Source organism: Furipterus horrens, unplaced genomic scaffold (genome assembly GCF_987537825.1).
Source record: "Furipterus horrens unplaced genomic scaffold, mFurHor1.1.pri manual_scaffold_6, whole genome shotgun sequence".
Lineage (NCBI taxonomy): Eukaryota > Metazoa > Chordata > Mammalia > Chiroptera > Furipteridae > Furipterus > Furipterus horrens.
In genome coordinates this window covers 96,890,213-96,906,863 of record NW_028327176.1, presented here as the reverse complement: position 1 = coordinate 96,906,863, position 16,651 = coordinate 96,890,213, and the positions used below count along the sequence as shown (strand labels likewise).

The 16,651-nt window shown below is 49.3% G+C and overlaps 1 protein-coding gene across 4 annotated transcripts; it reads right to left on the bottom strand.

The window, feature by feature from the left end:
* Window positions 1–208: 208 nt before the first annotated feature.
* Window positions 209–13,946, bottom strand: RSPH9 (radial spoke head component 9). 4 transcript variants are annotated; one of them, XM_090282489.1, is made up of 5 exons: window positions 13,641–13,946; window positions 9,966–10,131; window positions 7,915–8,044; window positions 7,304–7,450; window positions 209–440 (listed from the first exon to the last, which is right to left on the bottom strand). In XM_090282489.1, the coding sequence occupies exons 1-5, from the start codon at window positions 13,865–13,867 to the stop codon at window positions 262–264; spliced, it is 849 nt and encodes a 282-aa protein (XP_090138615.1). In that variant the 5' UTR covers window positions 13,868–13,946; the 3' UTR covers window positions 209–261. The 4 variants fall into 4 exon arrangements, with proteins under 4 accessions (XP_090138615.1, XP_090138616.1, XP_090138618.1 ...); XM_090282490.1 differs by having other exon boundaries at window positions 209–422; window positions 13,641–13,945; XM_090282492.1 differs by lacking the exon at window positions 209–440 and adding an exon at window positions 1,726–3,005.
* Window positions 13,947–16,651: the final 2,705 nt, after the last annotated feature.

Below are 16,651 nucleotides of genomic sequence, written 5' to 3'. Positions count from 1 at the left end.
CCCAAGAGCTGCCTTCCTTAAAGGGCTCCTGGCCATCACCTCCCACAGCCATTTCCACCCGCTATTCTCTCTTGTTAGCACATTCTGATCCTCTGCCACTGCTTTAGAGCTGTGGGTCCTTGGAGCTGTCCTCAGAGCCTGGACACCAGATGGAGTTGGAGATGAGGGGAAGTGGCAGGACAGAACAAACGGACCAAATTCACAGAAATGTATGAAAATAATGTTTATGCTCTACATAAAAAGTTCCCGGGCTGGCTCCTCCTACAGCATGAAGGGCAAGTCTATGTTCTTCTCACCGGTGCCCACGTAGATATAGCCACAGTTCTTGGTGCAGGGGGCGTGGTAGAAAGTGAGGCCTGGCCAGAGCAGACTGCGCAGCACCACCAGGGCATTGCCCCTCTCCATCTGGATGCTCCAGGACCCTGGAGAGCAAGCGAGGCCTGGGTGCTGTGGAGCCACAGCTCCCTGGACAGCCAGGCCCAGGTGCTAAGGTTCCACTGGGAAGAGGGAAGACAGTTTAATTATCCTGGCACTTTACTCCTCCTGATTGCCTTTTAGCCATTTCACTGCTCATTAAAACCACTTCCAGAGGGAGGGCAAAGGAAATGAAAAGAGGTGAAACTCAAATGAGTGCATTTTGTTCCTGTCAGCAAGTCTAGTTAAACGTTGAGTGGGGGAGGAAGTTGAATCCACAGGAGTTGGGGCCAGGCCTGGGGAGATTCTCTGGGCTCCCTCTTACCCTCTGCTGGGAGCAGTCACCAGTGACCTTCAGTCCTAGTGCAGTTTGCCCCCACTTGCTATTTTGCTTTCGCTTCTCCAGTCCCAGAATCCTCTGCTCTGAAACAGATTAGACCTGACCAGGGGCTCATACAGAAGTTTGGTCGTTTCAGGCCTCCCAGCTCAATAGACCTTTCTGGCCACTGGTGGACTGGGAGCCATCCTTGGCGGGAGGAAACCTGAGCCTTTGTCCTGGGTCTTGCTCTGGTTTTTGCTCCCCAGACAGGAGCAACCCAGCCTAGGGCTGAGTTGTGCAGCCATTAGGACTTGGCGGGAAGGACCTGATCCATCTCCAGAACTGAGGGAGGGAGCCGCTGTGTGGGAGGAAGGAGCCTGGGAAAATCGCCTCTGGATGCAGATCTGGAACTTCTATTCCCCTGCGCACCGAGGCCCCTCCCAGACCCAGCCATAGTTCTGTTCCAGGCCCTTCCAGAAAGGCAAATGCTTTGAAGGTTTTGGTGTTGGACCAGCCAGTGATGCACTGAGAACTGCTGAGACCTTCATCGGCTGCCAGCTCAGCCCGGCTGCTTGGCTCCCGCTGCCCCAGCTTCCCACAGGACTCCTCCAACCATGGCCCACCCTGTTCACTCCACAACCAGCAGCCTCACAGCTCAGTCTCCACCCAACAGTGGCCACCCTGCCTCTAAGAGACTTGGCCACCAGGAGCCCCTGACCCTGACAGCAGCTCAGCCCTGCTGAGGGTACTGTCACCTGTCCAAATCAAAGCCAAAGCTTTCTGGTGCATGTAGGTCAGCTGGCCCTGCCTACTCAGGAAGAGGCTGGCTGGGAGCCCACCACAGCACTGCAAGTGTCACCGCCCATGCATGAGACCAAGTGGAAGCTACAGTGTGTGCTTGATTCCACTCCCCTAGAACCACATGGTGCTGGCCAGACAGCATCAAGAAGAGTGTCCCTGGGTTACCAGAGCTCTGGCTGGGGAACTGGGGGTGCTTTCCTGGTCACAGAAAAGGGACATTTCCCCTGGCTCCTACAGTTTTCTTCTCTGTGCACCTGAAGTCCTCCATCTGCCAGACCTGCCCTCAGAGGCCTGAGGCCTCTTGCTTTCCTAGTCACTCATTCCAAAAATCATCACCTAGAGATAATGGGAGTGGGGTATGACAGAAAAAGTATTCACAATGCGCTGCATTCAGCCTTTGGCCAGAAGCACAGACCCCAGGAAGGTGTATCCCCTAGCGTCCCTTAGTCACATACACCCCCACCCCCATCCCAGCGCCCAAGGTATCTGGGGACGGCCCCACAGTCCCCTTGAACTGAGAAAGGTCAGGCTCTGCCTCACTCTGCCTACCAGGGAGGGTAGCTCATGGCCTGCCTAGGCCAAATGCTGTCCTGGAAATATAAGAGCCCTGGAGTCCCCCAACCTAGACCACTCATCAGTTCACTGTTAGCATCTTAGCACACCCTGGGCAAGAGCTGGTCCCAGCCTTCCCTCACACCAGGCCTGCCTACCTAGGGTTTGGCAACCTCTTTCCTGTAGCAGATGAAGGGGCCCAGACTTATCAGCAAGAGCTCCCACCTCCAGAGAGCAAGGAGAAACTGATAGGGATGCTAGAGAAATATACTGACCCCCACAGGGGCAGGAGGACAGCAGCGCCAAGGAGGCAGGAGGGCACTGGCCGGGTGTGGAAGCAGCATGTGAGGGGGCAGCCATCCAGTAACACTGCCTCCCTCCCTCCCTTGCATTCCTGTCACACTCCTGTCCTCTCCTTGTTCCTGGCTCAGCTGGTTGCCCAGGAAACATGCAGACTCTCAACGTGCCAGGAGTCACGTAGTGTCTACCTGGGAAGCCAGGCATTTGCTGCCACCTTCACCCACTTGCTTACTGCAACTGCTGCAGAGGCTGGACCCAGGCAGCTGCTGCTGCTGCTGCTTCTGCCTCTAGGATTCCAGAAGCAGCTTCCTGTGGCCCTGGTGTTTCAGTTCACAGCCCAGCCTCTCCCAAGTCTCCTCAGACTTCCCCTCCTGCCCTCTGGCACCCACTCTCTTCTGCAAGCTCTGTTTTTGTTTTGTTTTTTGTTTTAAGATGCTCTTTTTTGAGGCTGTTATGGGGAACAAGCTGGTAATCAGAAACAGGGCCTCCTGCAATCAGCAGGAAGTCCTGGGTGTCCAGAGACCAGGGTCTCACCCACCTTGCCAGTGTGGAAATGTCAGGCTAGGGTATGCTTCTCTTATACACTCTTCTGTCCTCCAGGAAGAAAGGCAGCAAAGCTCTGAGATTCAGTTTGAGGGGGACAGTGAGCCAGGCTGGGAATCAGGGCTGTCCAGGGGAACCCTTTCAGCCAGCACTATACAACTTGTTACACACACAAAAATGGCATGGGTTGCTTCTCAGAGTGGCTGCTCCCACCACACCAGGCCAGAAGGTATGGTGAAACCCCCTAGAGGCTGAGGGGTGTGACGGAAGAGTGCCCTGTCTGGTAAGGCCAACACCTCCCCACCCCTCACCCCCTGCCAATTCCAAAAATGTCGAGCACCTGTCCTGTCAGCCAGGCTTCCAAGGGACTGGGTGGGAGGAGCCACGTGCATACACCCCAAAGAGCACGATGATTGAGGGTACCATGTTCCCCACCACTCTCCCATGCTCCCGTTCCCCTGTCTCCCCTGTACCCTAACCTTTCCCCAACCACCACATTTTAAAGGCTGCTTTCCAAGCAGGCAGGTCCCTTGCTGCCCTCTGCTGCCTGAATTGGGCATCGCTGCTGAGAGCTCACTTGTGCTGGAGCCCAGCCACCCTAGGCCTGGCAGGTCCCCACAGTTCCTTAGTGGAGCAGAGCAGAGCAAGGAGAGGAGCCCCTGCCCTCCACCCTTCCTGCTCTGCTTCCCTTGCTGCTCTGCCTGCCCCTTTCTGCTTCCCAGGACACAATGACTTCATTGGTGAAGCACCTCCTATTTTACATTTCCACTTTTCATCCTGTTTTATTTGATCTTCCCAAACCTCCCTGAGGCAAGGATGGTGCCTTGTCTTGTTCACAAAGACATCCCCAGTGCTTGGCACATAATAGCCACTCAGTGGTTCAGGGGGATAGAATGGCAGAGTACTATCTAGAAATCTGGCCTCCTGACCTGGTGCTCCATCTTTCTCATCTGGCTGCAGCCTGAGCTCAGAGAACCTTTAGCTGTTTTCCTGCATCAACCAGGAGGATGGTTCTGCTTTGAAAGCTACTCACTCCCACAAAACTCTACAGACCCCGGGGCATGGCAGAACAGCTCAGGAGGGCATTAGTGGCCCCAGGCTGGCCCAGGAACAAGCTGCTGATCTCCATGGGCACAGAGCAAGAGTCCCAGGGACAGGGCCAACCTATACCATACCTGCTCAGAGGTGACACTAAGTCCCCCTGAACAACTGCCTCAGACCCAAAAAGGAAATAATAATCTTACCTGGGCAGAAAATTCCATCCCACCAAATCCCATGCTGACAGCCAGTGCTCATGTCCCAGGGAACTAACTTCCTTGGGGTTTGCCCCCCAACCCTTAGCAGCTCAGCCCATTCACTGCTCTCTGCCTGGAAGTGCTACCTCCCAGAAGCTTCTCTGCTCTTTAACTGGCAGATAAGGAAGGGAGTCTGGGAGCTAAATCAGAGTGTGTGATCTCCCTGACCACATTTACATCCCTACACCATGGCCCTCACCAAGCCATCATGAGAAAAAACTGGGCCTGACTTCCTGGAGGCTTTTTGGTGGTGGCTTTGGGGTGCAGGAGCTGGAGGCCCAGAAGCTGTGAGGTTTCCCAAGGTCAGGCCAAAAGCATCTCTCCCCTCTCAGGCCCCTACACACAAGAGATGCTAGGAGTCCTCAACTCCAAGGCTCCAGCACTGAGGACAAAGCAACAAGCTGGGGTGGACTGAGATGTCAAACCACCAGTTGGTCCTTCAGCCCTGAGGCCCACCATTATGGCTGAATGTCTAGGGCCTCAGGCCACTGCTACTCACCCACCTCCCAGGCCCAAATCCTGTACCTCCCAGGGGCCTAATATTATAAATTCACTAGCTGAATGGACATATCAGGGTGGCCCCTGATATCCTTTAGGAAGACCCACAATGCTCCATATCTTATACCCCTTGCTGCAGGGAGAGACAGCTGCCTCCTGTGTCCCCTTTACCCCAGGTGGCAAGGCAGACAGGATTAATGTGATTCTCAGGAACACTTTGCTGGACCCCAAAAGCCCAGCTAGCTGGCTTTAGTCTTGCCTGCAAAGGCCCTAACACCCTCCTTGTCCCTCCCACCACACAGAGAGGTTCCAAGAGTGCGAGGTGCTCTTGTGTTAGGCCCCTAATCATCCAACAGTGTGGACAAAGGACCTCATCCACTGGCCCTGGAGCATCCAGCTGCAGGTGAGAGGGCTGAGAAGTCAACATCCAGCAGGGTTTTCCAGCCTCACCTTGAATCAGGAGGTGGGGCTACTGCCCCCAGATTAGAGGCATTAAGAGTACTTTTCTCCCCCGATCTCTCAGCCCGACACTGGGTCCCACCATCACAACATTCCTGGCTCCTTTATCAACCCCCCAGGGATGTGTGGCTGGGAGCACAGAGTTGAAGGAGATAACTGGAGTCTGGAAAGTGTGTCTCATGGGTGAGAAATGCCCCAATCCCTATAAACGTCTCTCTCCACAGGTCCAGGAGCCCATTTCCATGCTCAGAGAAGCTTTACCTCGAGCGCCCCCATGTGGCCAAGGCCAGAGTAGCCATTCCTTGCTGGCAGCCCTTACCCTCTTGGGACCCACTGCCTGGCCCCTGGGGCAATACAGTAGTCCTGAAATGGCATCCAGATCCCTGACTTGTTCCTTCTCCATCCATCCATGCACCACTACCTTACTATCATAGACCTGTTCACAAGCCACCAGAAGCTCCTATTGCCTTGATCTAGGTAGTCCTCCTACCGTTCGCCCTCTAGGTCTTCCTAGGTATGCCCAATCCACCTCTAAGGCCTTTTTGCCACTAAAAATATATCAGTAATTATTAATTTTTACATGAGTTCTTATTATGTGTTAGGCACTGTTAGAAGCATTTTGTATATGTGTTGACTCTTAATTGTCATAACAACCCAATGAGGTAGAAAATATCATTTCCCTTTTAGAAATCAGGAAAATTGGCCCTGACTGGTGTGGCTCAGTGGGTTGAGCATCATCCCATAAACCAAAAGGTTGCCGGTTCAATTCCCGGTCAGGGCACATGCCTGGGTTGTGGGCTAGGTCCCCAGCTGGGGGTGTTGGGGGTGTATGAGAGGCAACTATGTATCTCTCACACATTGATGTTTCTCTCCCTCTCTTTCTTCCTCCCTTCCCCTCTCTCTAAAAAAGTTGAGGGACTTGCCCAAAGTCACACAGCTAGCAAGTAGCAGATTCAGAATTCCAACCCAGGCTCTCTAATTCCAGAGCCCTCACCTTAACCACTACTGCTACTGCCAGCCCACCTCCATCCTGAGTTGCAACCCAACTGAGAAGCTCATTTGCTCCTCTGAAGTGTGTCCTCTAGTGGTCCCGCCATTCCCATTGTCTACTTAAAAAGAAACACCATCTATTTGACACCACAGTTAATGCCAGAGCCCTGGAGTCAAATGCTCTAACACTTACTGTGCCCTTGGGTTGAACTCTCTGAGTCTCTGTTTCTTCATCTATAAAATGGGGATAATAACAGTATCTACCTCTCAGGTTGGCTGTGAATAGTAAAATGAGATAAGTTAGGGGAAAGGCTGAGTACAGTGCCTAGCACAAAATAAGCAGTGCCATTGCTTTTATGAGTTATTATTATTATTATCATTTACCATTATCACTGCTGTCATCAACAACAGATCCCTCCAGTTCTCAGAATGCGAAACATGGGGAGCAAAAGAGGCAGGGGAACTGAGTCAGTATCCTGGGTCTGCTCCAGATTGCCCAGAGCCTGGCAGCTGTCTTGAGGTACAGCATCTAAGCAAGAAAGAGCATATTCCCAGAACACATTCTACTGGTGAAGCTCAGGAGAAGGAAAAATGTGGTCTCTGTGACCCCACCACCCAAGGATATATGCCTGGGCCAGGTGGGCCCTGAAGCATAAGAAGGCCTCTGAATCTGTGTTTTAAAATGTAGAAGTCCCATACACATAGCAGGAAGCAAATATGCAGAATTCATATCCTGAGCAGGTGCTTTGCTATTTAGTCAATCAGCACCCACTTACTGAGCACCAGCTATGTGCCAAGCACTGGATCTAACCCCAAACTAACAAAGATGGATGTATGCCTCTATTCAAGATTAATATGAAAATTTTTATTTAAAAGAGACACTGAGAGACTTCCTATCTGTGAAAGCATATGTAAGACAATACTTCCTTTTGTCGGCAAACATTTACCGACTGTTTACCATGAGTTGAAACTTATATTGGATGCTGGGGAAGCTCGACCCTCAAGGACTCATGTTAAACCACCATCTACCACCCAGGCCCTTGGTTCCACTCACAGAGGAAAATGGCAGGTGCATGGTCCACTGCTTTGACCTGGGGGCAGATCCAATGTCCTCAAAATAATAGGCTATTACCTTTGGGGATGTCATGCTCCAAGGAGTCCATGAAGTCCAGGGAGGGGTCTAGGTCAGCCTTTTCAAGCAAGGTCTTGTTCTTCATCTCAATAGGCTCCCTGAAGTGGAAGTAGGAACTGAGCTTCTTGGCTTCGGACAAGGACAGTCCTAAAAAGAGGTAGCAGGTAGATAGAGAATCCCACAGCTTACTTTCTCTATGCATGGGGACCACATGAAGGGGGCTTGCACATGACTCAATATACTATAGAGAACTGAAAGGAGAAAAGGGACTAGTGTTCCCTCAGCCCAAATTGGGCCCAGATCCTGCAGTGAAGAGAGACCAAGGAGGAGGAAGGTGGGAAAAGGCAGGGAGGCCAGACCCACACAGCCCTGAGACCCAGGTGGCCAAATGCTCTCCCACCTTCAGGCAGAAAAGAGTCAGAGTCCAGTGACTGGGTAGCCCATGCCAAACACCAACACCAGGTAATTGGACACATTCTCCCAAGTGATGTGGTTATAGCTATTTCTTCACTAAGGAAGTAGGCAGATTCGCCCAGACTCCCAGATATATGTCTGAATATGTTTGGGAAGAGATGCCCTCCTGCGTATGAGAGAGACCCCAGAGAACTCACCTTCAAAGGTCCGATTGACATGGATGGGTCCAAAAGGGGTCTTAAAGAGGGCACCTCGGGGGATAATAGCCACAGCCTTGTCGATCTGGTCAATGATGGACACCAAACGGGTCTCTTCCTTGATCCGGACCTGAGGTGATAGGAGACAAGCCTTCCTGACAGGGTGCTGTGCCCACTCCCCTCTGGTGCAGGGCCCTCAGCATAACCATCTGACCTGGGTCACCACGGTGTAGATGCCAGGTCCATGGAAAATCACACTGGCAAGCCCTCCCTTTCTTCCTATCAAGACTTTCTTTTTTTTTAAAATTGGTAATACATACTGGTGGTACAATACTTAAAACTACAAAAAATAAAAATAAAAAGTCTCTTGCAGCCCATCTCTCGCCCCCTAATTGCCCTCACTGGGAGCAACCACAGTTAATGGTTTCTTTTATACCCTTTCAAAAACAGAGCATCCTATTATCAGATTTAAAGGTTGCTTATTTTGCCTTTTGAAAATATAAAAGCAATCATGCTCACTGTAAACTATTTGGGTGATCAGAAATATTTTATAACATACTTAAGAGAATTAAAACCATAATCCCACCTCCTAAAGATTATCACCGATAACATTTTGGTGTACTTCCTTCTATCCTTTTATTAATGCATATATTTAAATCACAATTAGTCAAAATTTATATAGTTTCATATTCTACTCTTTGATTAACATTATTTCCCGAACATCACCCCATGTTATAACATTTTTATGCAGATGAAATGTGGCTGCAATCAATATCAAGGGCAACCCCGAGCAAAAGGATTTCATAGATGTTTTGGGAACAAGCAGTACTTGACAGGAAAAACATGTCAGCAGGGGCCCCCAGAGTCACCCAGCCACCTATTTCCCATGGGCTATCAACTGGAATTATTTACAAAGGGGGAGATGGAAACTAATATTTAATAAGTGTCTAGGCCAAGAGCTGTAAGTATGTCACCTCATTTAATCTGCACAAGCCTGAGGTGTAAATGTATTTACCCCAATTTTACAGAAAATAAAACTTAAGGGAAGTTAGGGCTGTCAGGTGGGAAGGGGTGATGTTGAGTCATCACAGACTTGGACCCAGACTTTTGTGTTCAAAACTTGGGCTCCTTACTCTTTAACCTAGATTTCCATTTCTAGGAATTGATCATTCAGATAGACTGCGCACACTGGAAATGATATATGTACAAGGTCACTCGTTATGGCACTGTTTGTCAGAGCTAAACATTGGAAACCTCCACTTCCATGAAGAAGACACTGGTTAAATTATAGTACATTCACACAATGGTAAAAAGAGTGGGGAGGCTCTTTAAGGCACTGATGTAGAAAGCTCTCCAAAATGTTAGGTAAAAAGTACAAGGTGCAGAACTGTGTGTATAACATGCTGCCATTCTTTCTTGTTTTGTTCGTAAGATAAAAAGAGAATATGTAAAGAGGTAAGGATTTGCTGGGGTTTGTATTTGCATAAAATGTCTCTGGAAACAGAGCTTCTCATACTTAAATATGAATTTGAATCTCCTGGGAATGAGCTAAAATGCAGATCCTGGTGCCCCCGCCCTCTCCCCCACCTGCCATTATTCTGCATTTCTAACTTCCAGGGTATAGTGATGCTTCTGATCCAGGCTGTTATTTGAGGAGCAAGATTTGGACACATACACTCAAAACAGTTACATTACTGTCCCCCAGGAAAAGGATCTGGGTGACTGGAAGACAGAGATGGAAGGAGCACGTTGCTATATTCCTTTTTGTACCTTTGAATTTTGAACCACGTGCATGTATTATCTAGGAAAACAAAAATTGATACAAAAATAGAAGAGGCTGTACCCATGCCCCTACCACAGAGCTCAGCACAGACCCTTTCTTCCCTGCCCCTGCCGCAGAGCCAGGCTTCACAAGAGCTGCCCATCCACTCCCCACCCTGTTGCTCAGGAGCTGTGTTGTTATGTTGTTGTCACCATAGTTTCTGTTGGACGGGGTTTGCGATGGCCCAGGCCCTCTTCCTTCAGGCCCCCCTCCTCTCTCATTCACTCACCACTACTTCTTCTTCAAACACCTTATCACCCTCGTTCACTTTCTGCAGCTTGGTGTGTTCATATTCGTGTGAGGGGTCCCCCATGAAGCGGCCCTTCACCACAGATGTCTGCACCGCCATCTCCTCTGTGGCAGGGGGCAAGAGGCTCCACTCCATGCAGTTCAGGCTGTCAACAATATCCACATCACCCTGGTTTCCAACTCCCGCTCTCACTCGGGCTTCCTGTCACCACCCCTTCTCCCAAGGGGTGAGACCCAAGAAACACTGCCCCAGGTGTCTAATGATGCACCCCACCTCCAAATGTGATGCAAATGCCGTTTTATTTTTTAAAAGGTCACAAAAGGTTCATGTATGCCAAAATTCCAAGAGTCTTCCTGGATATCTGGACTGTAAGATTCTGGATGTGTTCTGGAAGCTCAAGTTTTCCTCAACTGCTGGTCCTCTGCTTTGGTGGGCCCCTAATTTGTGCTCAGTCTCCCCCATTTCTCAGGAAAGCTGGGCCCAGGCTCCAGGGCCTCTCCTCCTTTGAGGTCTCCAGGAGCACCAGCCAGCCCAGTCCCTTCTTTATCACTTCCCACCAGGAGAGGACATATTCCCAGCCCTCTCTGATCCACTCAGGACCTGTGTCCCCAGCCTGCTCTCTGCTCATCTTCCCTCCCTTCACTCACTAACTGCCTCATTCTCAACATAAAAACTTCTCAGCATTCTAAAGCAACAGCCCTCAAACCCATGCCCCTCTAGAAAATGCCGCTTTCCTGTTCCTCCCTTCCCTGCCCCAACTGTAAACAATAATCTGAAAGCAATTTGCCCTGTGGGAACCCTTTCTCACTTTCACTCTGCCCAATGCACCATGATTTTTGCCCCCACCACCCCCAAGAAACTGCTTAGGAGATCATCCATGGGATGACCTGAAAATCAACAAATGCATTTCCATTCCTATTTCTTTTAATATTGCCTTCTCCCTCCTCCAGTGCCTTAAGTATTTCCTCACCCCTCTTTTCTCTCTGTAGTCTCACTTCAAATGGTTCCCACAGCCCCAACTGCTAGTCGGTATCCAGAGTCCAACCAACCGCCTCTCACAACCTCCACTGCTTCCTCCCTGGGCCAAGCCACCATTTACTCTTGCCTGGATTCTGCAATAGCCTCCAGCTGGTCTCACCAGTTCCATACTCACTCCCCTTCATTTAGTCCTCATCCAACTGTTACCACCTAAGCCAGATCATGCTTCTGTGCAAAACTAATCTTCCTCTTTCTTTTTCTTTCTTTCCTTTTTCTGTTTTTGAGAGTGTGTTTATTAAAGCTGGGGACAGTGAAACAAGGATGGACTAGGAAAGAAAAAGCAACAGGAGAGGGCCTAGGCAGGGTTACTTTGGCTCTCTAGAAATGTTATAGAAAAAAAATAAGCCTAGGTGGGGCTGCTTGGGCTCACTGGAAAGTTAAGAGAAAAGGGACCTTGGAGACAGGTTCAAGGGGTTAGCCTGAGATGAGCTGCTACTGCCCACTGCACCCCTGGCTGCAAGTCTCATGGTGACCCTTCGAGATTAGGAGAGAAAAGTAAAGATGCACGTCTGTGTGGGAGGAAAGACATGGGTCTGCTCCTTAGAGGGACAGCACTGCAGAGCCTTTCAGTGACTTCCCGTAGTCGGGTCCTTACAATGCCCCACAAGGCAACGCATGATGGTCTCCAACCCCGTACCCCTCTGACCTCATGTCCTACAATGCCTGCCTCCTTCACTCCTCCCTAGCCATACTAGCCCATATGAGATTCCACAAACACACTAAGCACACACCTCCCTCAGGGCCTTTGCATGGAATTCTTTTCCCCTCAAATAAACACATAGCTCACTCAGTTGCTACAGGTCTCTTCTCAAATGTTGCCTTATCAGAGGCCATCCATGAGCACTTATTAAAAACACAGTACCCCATCCTATATTTTCTATCCCCCTTACTACTTAGCATCAGCTGACATGCAATATATGTGTGTGCTTATTTACTGTCTGTCTCCCCTCCTGCTCCACACATACTACAATGTAAATTTTATGACTGCAGACTTTGTCTCATTTACCACTGAATTCAATGCCTGGCACATAGTAGGTACTGAAGAAATACAAACTTATGGAATAAAATGAAATAAGTCTCAAATCTCTATCTTCAATTCACTTTCTTCTTCCGGATTCCAGATCTGTACTTTAATATTCCTCCTGTCCCCCAGGCACCTCCCACCAAATTCACTAGATCTTCTCTACTTCTTGAATTTGTCCTGCTTCTTGAATTCTCTCCCACTGTGCGGCACCAGCATATGATCAGCTGCTAAACTGGAAGGAGGTATCAGCCTTGACCTCTTCTTTACCTCCCTGTCCCCCAACTCCCTGTTCAGTCACAGATCCTGACAGTTCTACCACTTAAATCTTTCTGACCCATCCCCTACCCTTGATTACCTCAGCTGGACACTGCAACAGACTTCTAAATGTTCCCCCACTTCTGGCCATTCTGCCCACTCAGATCAGAGCAGGTTCTTCTTGCCTGTAACCTATGGACAAAGTTCAACTCCATGGCTTCCCCATCCAGTTCTACATAACACCCTCTGCTGCCACTGTTATGTTTACCCACCCTCTGTTCTCCCAAACACTCCAAGCCAGCTTTGGCCAACAAATTTGTACAACTGTTCCCTCTAACTGGCATGCCTTTCTCCCCACACCTTCCTGAAGAACTGTTCACCTTTGAGATCTCAAAGAAGTTACTCCCTTAGTAGTCTTATGTAACTGCTCTCTAGGAGAATGCCCACCTTGGCCTCCCTTTGGGTACACCTCTATTCTAGTTTTAACAAACTTTGCTGTAATTGCTGGGTTACACATAGGTCTGCCTCCCTAAGATGTGAGTAACTTGGAGACAGGGTTAGTCACAGTACTCTTTGTAACCCCAATCGAGACGTGTAGCACAGGATGCATCCAACCACTGTTGGATTGATGTATGCATAGATAAATTACGTTTCCAACTTCCTGCAGCTGACGGACTGCTTTAAAGGTGTTGAGCTCCTCATCAATGCAGGGGTAGTCAAGAAGCAGCTGCATGGTCCTGTATGGTAGTGTCCGGGTAGTTTTCCCCAGTTCTAAATCCCTTCTCTCCCATTCCGCTTTCCTTCACTACTTCCTAGAGCGCCTCTTGCTGTAAGCCAACATCTCCACGGAGGATGCTCTGGACACGCTTCCCCCCACACCACCCCCGCGGCTTCTGACCCTTCTGCAAACTGAACTCTTTGAAAAGCCAGACCCATCCGCACCGGGTTTGCACCTGGCTTCTACTCCAGGTCTCCATTATCCCGGAACTTCTACCTTGCTCAACCTCCGTCCTTGGCCCAGACTCTACTGTAAACCCGCTAGCTTCTAAGTTTCTCTTGCATCCCTTTGCCCCCAGTGTCCTCCCAGAGCCCCGCCCTCTCAGACCTCGCCCACCCACTTCCCCGCCCCTTTAGGCTCTACCTGTTTCTCACGTCCTCGGCCTCGCTCCTCAGGCCTTTCCCCATTCCCTCCTCCTCAAATCCCGTCTCCACCGGCTTCCTAGACCGCGCAAGCCCCGCCCCTTTCCGTTCCTACCTTTGCCCATCCTTCCCGGCCCACCAGTGGCCCTCCCTTCAGTATCGCCCTGCGGCCTCGGCCGCCCCGGCACCGCCTTCACCTGTACAGTGTCTTGCGCGGTGCGAGGTGGTCCTCACTCAGACCCTGCGCGATGTAGTAATCGGCGACGAGGCCAAGGATGCGGCCCCAGAAGAGCACCCGACTGTAGCGGTAGTCGCGCTTAACCAGCAAAAGGGAAGTGAGCAGCGAGGCCCGACGGTCCGGGCTGAGGCCCTGCCCACTGCCCGACGCCAGCTCCAGGGACAGCAGGAGGCTCTCCGAGTCCATCTCGCCAGCAGCTCAGCTCAACGCTCGCCAGGTTGCTACGTGAAGCTGTCTCCATGGAGACCCAAAGCTCCGCCCTCCCTTCAGGCCGGAAGTATGACTACCCCCACCTGTGACCTTGCCTTAACCGGGCCTCGGGACCGCCCTAATTCCCTTGGAGCCCTCAATAAAAGCGTGCGGGTACTCTAGCTCCCTCCCTCATCCTTTCCCGAGTTGGTGACAGAATGTGTTTAGTTATCACATCGGCGTAGTTTCCCCTAAAAAAGATAGGATAAACTAGTGTGAAGTTGGAAGTCCCAACCAAGACCAATTCCGTTGATATTTTTGCCTTTCCCAGGTCCTTCCACATAGTCTACAGTGAGTCCTGTATGTGCAATCGGGCTTGGGAAGACAAACAACAGAACAGTGACACTAGCTGTATTAGTTCACCTCAGCCATGTCCCTTCTTGGCCTCAGAATTATCTCTGAACAAAATAATTTAAGTAAGATACTCTTGGCGCGAAGCCTAGGCATCTAGGACAATCCTCAAATACAGGTCTTACATGATATGGGGTCCATCTATTCCTTTCTCTTCAATCTTAAGATGTCTCTTTACCTCTTCCATAGTACTATTCCCCCTAAGTGACAAGTGGAGACCGAGGTGATGGGGCAAGGCATAGGGTCACCTTGGGAAAAGGGGGTGTGAAGAGGGGTACAAGAAGAGTGACATTTACAGACTACATTTTCCCATCAACTACCACCTATATACCTACCTGGGCCCCACAACAGTTGCTTTTAGACCCAAATGGTAACAACACATGAAAGAGCAGAACCCCACTGGGAATGGGGTTCTTCACTCCATGAGCTAAAGATCCCACCCTGGAGTCCCCAGCCAAGGTCAAACATAAATGGTTGCCTTAGCAAGTTTATTGTCAGGGAAGGAGGTGGGATTTATTGTTAATATTAACTAATCTTTTAATTTTGGATTCCTTTGGAAAGAACTCAGGAAACCAAAATGACCTGGGCCACAATGCCAAACCGACAGGGAAAAAGTGTCTAAATTATCCAGATAATTACTTTGTTGTAGTTGTCTAGATATTGTTTATAAAGGCTTTTAAAATCAATATTTAGGGAGCTAACATGTCTTAATATGTCTTCCATTTCAAAACAATTTATAACTCCCTTTTCCAAACTCTCCCTCCCTTTAACCAGACCCCTCACTCAGCCTGTCCCTTCCCAAGTGGAAGTATGGCCCTATTCCTGTAAGGTAATATCCCCAGGCAGAGAAAGAGCCAGAATTCTAGCTGGTGGAATATGCTTCAAGTAGTCACAGCACAGAAAAGAACCCAAACCTTTTGTTTTCACTTATTCCATATTTACTAACACCTATTAATGTCAGGTCCATGTGGGGAAGCACAATATGAAGTCAGAGAGGGGGGTTCTGCAGCTTTCCAACACAACCATCTTTGGCAAGGCAAATCTTATTATTTCACAGTGAAACAACACAGGATGCACAGCAGTGTAAAGCACCAGCCTCAAGTGTCAGGTAGACTGGGCCTGAATCCAGGTTTCCATTCTCAGGCAAGTTATTCAATCTTCCCAATCAAAATGGGGACAATGATGCAAACTTTGCAAGGTTGTTAAGATTAGATCAAATGTATGTCAAGTGCTAAAAAGAGCATAAGATATAAACTTTTTAAAAATTTTATTGATTTTAGAGAGGGAGAGACATATTGATGTGTTGTACCACATATTTATGCATTCATTGGGTTTTTTGTGCATGCCCTGACTGGGGATTGAACCCGCAACCTTGGCATATAGAGACAATGCTCTAACCAACTGAGCTACCTGGCCAGGGCTATTTTTTTTATGTTTTCTTTTTCTTTTTTGTATTTTATGTGTTTTTTAAAAGATTTTATTTATTTTAGAGAGAGGGGAAGGGAGGGAGAAAGAGGAGAGAAACATCAGTACAGTATGTCGTTGCCTCTTGCACGCCCCCAACTGGGGACCTGCCCCACAACCCAGGCATGTGCCCTGTGCCCTGACTGGAAATCGAACGGGCAACCCTTTGGTTCTCAGGCCAGCACTCAATCCACTGAGCCACACCAGCTAGAGCTGTTTTCTCAACAAAACATAAAACTTTCTTCTTAAAACATTTTTTTTAAAGTATATATTTATACTGTAACCATTAAAGACACCCCATCTCCAACACCAGCAAGGTGAAAATAATTACTTCAACTTACTTCCAAGAAGCAGGTGTTCTCAGGGACAAAGAACATCAATGCTTAGTTGTCAGGACAGCATCAGACTGGAAAGGATAACAGTAAGAATCAGGATAGTCCAGTCAGAGATGTAGCTGAGGAACTGCCACATCAAGAAGGCAGGGTTTGCCTAAGGACAACAATGCCTAAGTAACTGCTATCAACCATCAGGCAAGTGTAAATGGAGACAGGCAAGGCTGAATTCCAGAAGGGACATTTGGCCTCAGAGCAGTCCTGGGGCCTCAGCCTACAATTGAATCAGGCTTTGCAAAGACCCTCTCAGTTTTCACAGCCCCATTCCCCTGCGTGACCTCTGCTTTGGATACCCATTTTAAAGACCACAAAACCAGTATGTGAAAGGAAAGAATATTGGGCTGGGAGTTAGCTGATGAGGATGCTAGTCTCAACTGACATCAAGCCGTTATAGAACCTTGGCCAAGTCACTTACCTTCCCAGACTGTAATGGGGCTGATGAGGAGAAAGAACCACTAGTCAAAAATAGAAACCAAGGAGAAAGACAAAATACTCTAGCCTCAAGCCTGGAAAG

Excerpts from the sequence above, each read along its gene's own strand:
- RSPH9 (XM_090282489.1), bottom strand. The coding sequence starts at position 13,867 with ATGGACTCGGAGAGCCTCCTGCTGTCCCTGGAGCTGGCGTCGGGCAGT. Across the intron at positions 8,045-9,965 it reads TGTTTGAAGAAGAAGTAGTG|GTCCGGATCAAGGAAGAGAC; the intron begins GTGAGTGAATGA and ends CTATCACCTCAG. Across the intron at positions 441-7,303 it reads GGAGCATGACATCCCCAAAG|GCCTCGCTTGCTCTCCAGGG; the intron begins GTAATAGCCTAT and ends CACAGCACCCAG.